This window comes from Urocitellus parryii, chromosome 6, assembly GCF_045843805.1.
Source record: "Urocitellus parryii isolate mUroPar1 chromosome 6, mUroPar1.hap1, whole genome shotgun sequence".
Taxonomy (NCBI): Eukaryota; Metazoa; Chordata; class Mammalia; order Rodentia; family Sciuridae; genus Urocitellus; species Urocitellus parryii.
Window position 1 is genome coordinate 80,567,272 of NC_135536.1, and position 9,642 is coordinate 80,576,913.

The 9,642-nt window shown below is 36.2% G+C and overlaps 1 protein-coding gene and 1 pseudogene across 1 annotated transcript; one reads left to right on the forward strand and one right to left on the reverse strand.

The window, feature by feature from the left end:
* The first annotated feature begins 529 nt into the window (after positions 1 to 529).
* LOC144255406 (nuclear transcription factor Y subunit alpha pseudogene) lies at positions 530 to 1,458 on the forward strand (annotated as a pseudogene).
* Positions 1,459 to 6,505: 5,047 nt separating this feature from the next.
* LOC113178435 (olfactory receptor 4K3-like) lies at positions 6,506 to 7,417 on the reverse strand. The gene has a single exon (XM_026382751.2). The coding sequence runs from the start codon at positions 7,415 to 7,417 to the stop codon at positions 6,506 to 6,508; it is 912 nt and encodes a 303-aa protein (XP_026238536.1).
* Between the last annotated feature and the right edge of the window lie 2,225 nt (positions 7,418 to 9,642).

The following is a 9,642-nucleotide window of genomic DNA, read 5'->3' on the forward strand; positions in this document are numbered from 1 at the left end:
ACATAAAAAGATGACAAAGTTCAACAGAAGATATCTACATAACAGCCAAATGATATTTTAGAACAGAAAAAAATGTGAATTATGAATATTTAAGCCTGTGAGAATAGGAAAAAATCAGTGGACCAAAAGACTGATCAAAAGAAATTATACAAACAATAGTACAGAAATACTAAAGAATAAAAATATCAGAACAAAATGAGAGTTGATTGGAATAACATGAAAAGCTCTAAGGTGTATAAATAAATGCAAGAATGAAACAAAGAGAATAGGAAGCAATGTTTGAAGAACTGATAAAAGGCACAACTCAGATTCAGGTAAAACAGTGAACAACAAGAGAGGTAATTATGATTTTGTGAGGTGGTAGCAGTGGCACTGGAGCCTTTGTTGGATTTCAAGGTCTGATACTGGAACCAATCAGTGCTGGCAGTGAAGCAAGGGAGCAAGGCATGAGGTGCACCATCTCATACACAGTCTTCTGAGCTCTCCAGAGTGACGCTCACCATGGATAGGATTCCATCTGGGAGGGGCCATGGAGAAGTATATGGCAAATAGCAGTAGTTCAACAGAGCAGATTGTTGTGCAGGCTGGACAGATTTAGCAGCAGGTCCAGGGCCAAATATTAAGAGTCAGTGGAGGCCAGTTAATCATATCAACTGCCCATCCTGTCATGGTCCAGGCTCTTTCCAGTGGACAAGGACAAACTATCATTCAAGTACCTATGTCTAGGACACAGGGTTTGAAACAGATACAGTTGGTTCCACCTGGACAGATCCAGCGCCAGGGTGGGCAGACTGTGCAGGTCCAGGGCCACCAGGGCCAGACCCAGCAGATCATCATTCAGCAGTCCCAAACAGACGTCACTGCGGGCCAGACTCAGATACAGCGGCAGATTTCTGTCCAGGGGCAGCAAGTGGCACAGACTGTGGAAAGGCAAACCGTTGTCTATCAGTCAGTTAATGCAGATGGAACTATTCTCCAGAAAGCCATAATAACCATCCCAGAAGCCAGCTTGGCAGAAACACGGATTTTCAGAAAGGAGCCAAAACCAACACAACCAGCAGTGGACAAGGGACTGCCACTATTATACTACCTGTACCAGGCAATGTGGTCAATTCAGGAAGAATGTTCATGATGGTACCTGGAGCTGGCTCTGTGTCTGCTACCTAGAGAATCCTACCTACAGCAGAGATGCTTGAAGAAGATCTCCTCTTTGTGAATTCCAAACAGTACCACCATATTCTAAAAAGAAAGCAATTTCAGGCAAAACTAGAGATAGAAGGAAAAATTCCAAAGGAAAAAAGGAAATATCTGCCTGAGTCCCAGCACCCTCAATCCATAGTTTGGAAACATAATTAAAGTGGATGATTTTTCTCTCCCAAAGAAAAGGATAGTCCCCATATACAGTATCCAAACTAAGCTGACAAAGAAGCAATGACATAGATAATTCAAGTGTCCTAACCCCAGGTCATACGATAAAGCTAATGAAGGACATATTTTAGCTGATGTTTCCAACCATTCCAAGAAACTGATCTACTCTTCCAATGGGGAACTGATATTCAAATTCTGCCCTTTTCTATAGGACAGAAACCACTTAGCTTTTAATATGTGACTCAGTATTATAATTGCACCAATGTCTGGTAAATTCAAGCTGCAAGCCTTTGTCTCACCCTTTCAGTGGGGGCCTATTTCAGACTGTTGATAACATTGACATTTCATGGAGTCACTTGTCAGCTCAGCAGTACACAAGCACTTGGGTTGACTGGTGAAGTCAGCTAGCCATCTCAGCAGGGAAGAACATCCTTTTCAATCTGAACTGCAATCAGTGAAACTGCAGCTCACTCCTTCCCATGGAATCTGGATAGCATCCATCCCTCTGGTGGGGGCTCTCACTGACCAACTGAATAAACACTTTGTATTCAGATGACCTCTGAGCAAGAAAGTTCCATAATGTGATATGGAAATAAATTATCTGAGATACAGCCATCTCATCTGTGGTAATAATAAGAATCTCTGTATGCCCAGATGCTGGGTTCATATTTTGGGACTTTAGCCAAGAAAAGTCCAAAAAGATATTTTGGACTCTGGGGATAAAATAATAAAATTTTCAAGAACCTAAACATACATTGCCGAATCTCTTTTTAGCTTTCACAAGTTGTGGTCTGCTTGTCTCTGTTGATAGGTCATCAGGACCATAGTTCTTGCTTGGGTTGCTATTCAGACAATATAGAGGATCCTGGAACTTGAAACTGTCTTTCCTAAGTAGAAAACAAACTCTTCAAGCAATAAACATTATTAATGCTGTGTGTATTTATGTGACTGCATGACCAATGTGATTCTGCAACCTGTACACTCAGAAAAATGAGAAATTATATATATCCCATCTGATTCAAATGTATGATATGTCAAGATCATTGTACTGTCATGTTACAGTTACATTGTACTGTCATTAGTTACAACTAATTAAAACAAATAAAAAATTATAAAAAAAACTTCTGTGCTGAAACACTGAAAACATTTGTAGTAATTCCTAAACAAAGAAGCAAACTAGAGATTTTCAATCCTACACTTCTTGAGAACATCTGGGGAAAGAAAGGGTGTTTCGTCTAGGATGAAAAAGAAATCATAATCTACCTACCCAGATGTTGGTATAGAGCATGATTCTCCTCCAGTGGATGAATACTTGGAATGGGTCATTAAGATGAAGAAACTAATTCAAATTTATACTAGAACCTTTTGACATGCACTGAAAGGGAGAATTCTGAGATTAAGTTCTTGACAAAGGACTCAAAAAGCACTGTTCAAAGCACACTGTCCTGGACATAATCCAGGTTACCTGCCAGAGCTTGATGTGGATGTTGGCTTCACTCTAGGAGTATTTCGTGCTGGCCCCAGAGAGCAAACATCCTCGTTCTTCCCTTGGCAGCTGATTTCTTTGGTGCTAGTGTCCATTTGTTTTTCCCTTTTTCCATAGGATTTGTGCAGAAAGGTTTTTATACTGCACCCATATTAGAGGAAAATACTATAGTCAGGAAGAAAGTCGAAATGCCAGCAGAGTCAGGAACTGGGTCACAGTTGCCTGAATGAGTTTGACCTCAGAAATCTATTTTCCAGGTGTTGAATTCTAGGAGACAGAACCAAGATGATATTTCAGAAGAGTTGGCTGCCTTCTCTAGAAACAAAGAAGAAAAATCCAATAATTCTGAAGAACTTTTGAGGTTGGCTTAAATACCAATAGTAAAGATTGCTTCTTTGACATCACTGTAACTGAATTAGGACAGAAAAGAAAGTAAATATTTTGAAGAGAAAATCAAAAAGGAGGGACCATGATAATTATAGAAATAGAGGTATAGAACTATACAAAGGAAACTGGGAGTGAAATTTCTTCCTAGACTGGGAAACCTAGTGCTTTTTCCTACTTTCCAGGTGTCAAAAGGGCTCATTCTTTGGGAAGCTCACTAGAAACCTCTTGCTCTTTTATGTTTCATATATTAAACCACCCCAGTTTTTTTCAGATAATATTAAAAATAATGAAGAATTATATCTTGTGGTTAGTTTAGGAGTCTAAGATGGAGAGTTTAGAAAGAAAGTCTTCAGACCTAATTTCTAATGCTTAAGCCAACAGTGGTTCTAAAACACTATTTATTTGGGTTATTTGTTTGTACATAGTAATACCAATCTCATTGTTGTAGAATATTTCATTGACGGGGGCAAGTTTGCATTTTGTTTTGTTTGAAATGAAATGCATCAATTGTTATTCTGTCATTTCTTTCAAATAGCTCATAATCCTTTTATTATGGTTATTTTAGCAAGCCATAATAGCCCACAAAGTGGGAACAGAGAAATTGACCTTTGGATTTTTTTTTCTTTATTACTAGTTCTTTTACTTATTTGTCCTTGTGACTGTAGTGATAACTTCAAAGATGTAGAGTGAAGGATGAAGGAATAATTGGTTTGATGCATAGTTGTGTCACTTCTTGAGTCCTTTTTTTTTCAGAATAATTGTAAATGTATATATTTTAAATGCACTGATACACTGAACATGTCCGTGTCTATGCTGCTGGACCAATGGCATTTTCTGGCTACAAGGTGGCCTGATAATAATGTCTTGATGTTCCTTTGGGGCTCAACTATAGAGGTTTTCCCCCCCAGCATTAGGGGGAGTACAAGTGATCAATCATTGATGCCATTGAAATTTTTATTTATTTATTTATTTATATTCATCATTTGGAAGATCAAAGATAAGAAGAACACATTTAATACAGTTAGAAAACAAGCAACAATACCTTCAAAGGAATAGAAAGATACTGATGACTATTCGCCAGACACATAATCGCCACATTAGAAAAACATTTTAAAATATCAAAATGATCTTTCAGCCCATAATTCTATAGTTTGTGAAATCTTTCAAATATGAAAAAAAAATAAAGATACTTTCAGTTAAACTATAATAATAAATCTTACAAGAGGAAATCCAGGGAGAGTTCTTCCATCTAGAAATGTTTTCCTCAGATGGCAGTAGAAAGGGAATCACCACCAGAAAGGAAAGATGTTATAGAAAATTGAGTATTAAAACCAAAATTACAGCAGAGACAAAAAAGCAATGTTTTCTGATGTTATGATATTTATAGAAAGGGCTTAATAAGCTTATTAAACTTTTTAAAAAAATGTTGCTGTATGTGGTGGCAAGGAGTATTTTGATAATCTACTACAATTTGATGCTTATGCCTTACTTTGTGCTACAACTCACATGTATTCATCAGTGCTTTGACACCAAAACCAAAATAGTACTTCTCCTATCCCATTGCATAGGTCTGTAAGGCAAAAAAAAAGCCATACAGTACAATACATTCAATGCAGAAGCAGATAAAAGAATTTGGCTTCTATTAAACCACATGCTAAAGAAATTTGCAAATACGTAAAAAAAATCCACTTTTCTTACTGAATTCTTTATTATACTTTGGAAAAATTGTCATTTTTATAAAATACATTAGTATGTTAATATTTTTTGTTTATCAGATTATTTTAAATGTGCTAAATATATATTTAATTATTTTGTTTAATTTCTAGAAATGATAACTACTAATAAATGTAATCTACATAAAGAGAAAGTCTTTGGTGTCCTCAATAATTTTTAATATCAAAATGGGTCATGAAAGCAAACGTTTTGGGAACCAGTGATGTACAGTTCCTCTGAATTGCTGACTTCATATCTTGAGATTTACATTAATTATGATGGGTGTGAGGATGATGAGCAGATTACCTGAAAATTTTTGCTTAGGTTTTTCAAGCAAACTTTGGAGACTCCTATTTATTTATTCACTTTTGGAAGAATATCTTACTAATACCATAAAGATAATAACTGATGTTTTTGGTAGGGCACATATATGGATCCTCATTCATGAAAGTAACAGAGAAATTCAGATACTACAGAGATGTAGCAGTGAAGCTTTATTTTACACTTTATTTAATGTGGCTCAGAGAACAGCTTCCTGGAAAGCAGTGCAGGTCACTTCATGTCTCAAGACCTACACGAGGCTGAGAACCTTCCTGTTCCCCATTGTGGCACACCAAGTGCCAACTGCCTCCTCAAATGAAATACTTCTTCCCATGGTACCATACCTTGTTTTATCCAGTATTATGTGTTTTCACATTTCTGAAATTCAAGCAGCTCTGACAATTTTAAGTACTTTTGTTTTTTGAAGCCTATATCATAACACAATCTAACTTGGCCTAACTCATTAATATTCTGGCCTTCACTGATGCAAAACTATTTTATTTGTAGTCTTTATTGCATACAAGAATACACACACACACACACACACACACACACATACACACACAATATGAGGAGCTAATAACTCTGACACTATTGGAAATGTTTAAAAGTGTCTATGTTATTATTGAAAAACAATTACAAAACTTGAAGTATATTTCACGCCATAGATTTCAGATAAGGGAATGTAAATTTGTATGTCTTTTTGAAGCATGAGTAGAAAAAATTCCTAAGAAGGAAGAATTCTAAAGAATGGTTTGTAAGGACAGGGGAAGTGCTGGGAAGTGACACTGACCAAATTACATTTTTATATGGTACATTATGTGCATGTGTGAATATGAAACAACAAATCCCATCAGTGTGTACAACTATAATGCACCAGTAAAATTTGTGGGGAAAAAAAGAATGTTTTGTGAAATGCAGTAATGAACAATTTACAAACTTTATACATAATTTAATTGCTTGCTGACCATCTGAACACTGCAGTAAATTGAGCCATTTCGCCTAAAATTAGACTTTACTTTCATAAGATGTTCCTCTGCTTTTATCTGGTATAGAAAATTAACTTCTTTAACCCATTCACTAATGTGTTACCTTTGGTAATCACACCATCCTATATGAATTGGGAAATGTTTCCCAGTCCAGAGTAAAAGGACAGAAGTGGCTAATTTAGGAACCTTTCAGTGAACATTCATAATGTAAAACCCTGAAATATATGCCGAAATGCGTATGCTAACATCGCAGTCTCTTCATGGCATTTTTAATCTCTTTGTTTCTTAAGGTGTAAATGGCCGGATTCAGCAGAGGTGTGATGACTGCATAAAACACAGCAAGAAACTTGTCCACCCAGGTGATGCTGACTGGCCACAGATAGATGAAGATGCAGGGCCCAAAGAAGAGCACCACCACGGTGACATGAGCAGTGCAAGTGGATAGAGCCTTGGATGCCCCGTCTGTAGAGTGAAGGCAGACAGTAAACAGAATATGCGAGTAAGAGATCAGCAACAGAATGAAGCAGATGGTTGCCAGCACCCCACTGTCAGCATTGATCAAGATTTCTAGAATAGAAGTGTCCATGCAGGCTAGCTTGATCACCAATGGAATATCACAGAAAAAACTATCCAGTTCTCTGGGTCCACAGAAGGGCAGCTTTACAATCAGAGCTAGCTGGCTCACTGAATGTAAAAAGCCTATGATCCATGAAGTCATCACTAACGCAATGCACATATGCCGGTCCATGATGCTGGAGTAATGGAGGGGCTTGCAGATGGCCACGTAACGATCATAGGCCATTGACACAAGCAGTACCATCTCACCCCCACCAAAGAAGTGTCCAAAGAAAATCTGGCACATACACCCTCCAAAGGAGATGGTCTTGTTTTCCTTTAGAAAGTCTGTGATCATTTTAGGGGTTGTGACTGAAGAAAGGCAGAAATCAATGAAGGAGAGATTGGCTAGCAAGAAGTACATAGGGGAGTGAAGGTGGAGATCAGTAATTATTATGACCACAATGAAGAGGTTGCCTAAAACAGTGATCAAATAAAGGGATGAAAATGTCACCAGGAAGAAGGCCTGGAGTTCCCATGAATCACAAAGCCCAAGAATAATGAATTCAGACACCACAGACTTATTTGCTTCTTCCATTTAGTTCAGTTATAAAAGCATCTGAAGAAAAAGACAAAGTATTACTTTTTCTGTATTAACAGTGTGTGAATCAAGAAGATGTCTTATATATTACCTTTGGACATGGATTCTAGTATAATCATTTTGGAAGAAAGTTTGGCCTTATCTTGTAACAGTCACACCTTTGCACATTTTATGGCCTAGCAATTAAACCCTTATTTACAACCCAAAATTTATTCTTACATTTGTATCCAAGGATTAATTTATAATAATGCCCACTGACATTGGAGCCTATGTTTTGAGCCATGGCAAATGAAGCAAAGATGATACAGAAGTATCTTTGTAAACTATAATAATTTTAAAAAGTGTTCAAATGTGATTTATTTGTCATAGTTTTTGCAGGGCAGATAGGAATAGAAAAAAACTGTGTGTATGGACTTGATAAACCTATATGTGAAATAAAAAAATAACATGTACAATATAAGTAACTTCAAGTGAAAGGAAGCCAAGGTAGGCATGAAACTGATCACAGAAGCATATAAAAGCATTATAAATTGTTAAGATGTTGCTTTGTCATATTTTCTTAGGTGTAATTTGATTATTGAATCATTAATTACATTGAATTAACATATATGGAGTTGTCACTGAAAATTGATGAGAGGATGGTATGAATCAATAATTATGATCAATACAATGGGCCTGAGATAAAATACCATTTTTAAAGGGCTTTTCATTGTTTAGGGTCTATGTATAGAAAAATAGTTCTTGTATATAACTTTGAAATGTTTGAAAGAAAATTTAGCATGTTATTAAAGGTCAATAATTATTTCAAAAATGATTGAGTAAGTGAATGAATCGATCAGTTAAAAAAAAAACAGAAGTATTAATACTAGCCTTCACAAAATTTTTATTTTCACCAATGAATGTGATTAAGCATAAGAGTAGATAAACCAGTCAAGGAGAAAATGGTTAGCCATTCTGTGACAAAATAAACATTCCAGACATAAAGAAAGGATAGCTCATGAGCAGTAGGAAGACATATTCTCTGATTATGAGTCTCAGAGCTCATGGAACCTGTAAGAAGATACTCAGAAAAGATATATACCTCAGTGAATCCTGAGGTTTAGTGTTGAGAAGAGAACAGTAAAACATGTTTGAAAACCCATTTTGCCAGACATGATTTAGGACCACAGAACACACCATCTGGCATTTAATTTGCCTTCAAATAACAAAGCTTCTGAGAAACTGAAATCTGGAAATCTCTGCATGGACTAAAATGAATTCTGGGACTAAGTGAAGACTGGGACAGAGACCGTGCATCCACTTACTTGAGATAAAGATATAAGCATTAAAAATGGGAAGACCTTTGTGACCTGAGACTCAGGCTGAATATTTTCAGAGTCAGATAATTCTCTCCATTTCTAACATCTCCATAGCCACTCTTCCAGTCACTCTCATCTGCCATAGACCAAGAAGCCAACATTTTTTAAAATACCGTATGTTGCCCTCAAATGCTACAGGCAGAAGACTTTCCCCTGAACCATTATAGGCAGAAGACACAGAGCCGGCTCCTGGAAGGGATATGTTTTAGAGTATTTAATTTGGTTGAGAAGGAATATGATTTCTATGAATCATGAAAAAATGATAAAATTCTACCTAAGAATAGTTGTCATATGAAAAATGACCTAAGGAAAACTGAAATTGGCCATATAGTTATGTAAAAATATTCTACACATCTGTCCTGGTTCTGTGGTTATTGCTTTTGGCACTAATTGCTCTAGGTTTCTGCCCAGACAGTTGGCGCTTACTCTCACCTTATGTATAATTGAAGTTGTTGATGTTATTCGATTTAAGCATGGTTGTCAGATACCAGGGATGACAAAAAGGACAGAATTATAAAGTACCAGATGTGGAAAGGGCTTCCATATTTTCTAGTCAAGTCAACAAGAAGTTATCAAACATTTTCTTAGTGTATTAAACTTTTTCAGAAACTTCACATGAAAAAGAAATAGACTGTAAGTTATATCCAAATGCTGTAAGTTATACCAAAAAAATACAATCCTATCTCTGCTTTTTCACTTTCCTTTAACATTTTTTAGTATTAGCTTAATTAAAAAAGACAAAGTATTAATATTAATAATTCATATTAGTAGCAAATTACTAATACCCTTACAACTTAGCTCGTGAGCATTCCCAGGTAGTTGAAGTAAATCTCCAGATTCCAAAGAACATATATTTATAAAGCC

Excerpts from the sequence above, each read along its gene's own strand:
- LOC113178435 (XM_026382751.2), bottom strand. The coding sequence starts at position 7,417 with ATGGAAGAAGCAAATAAGTCTGTGGTGTCTGAATTCATTATTCTTGGG.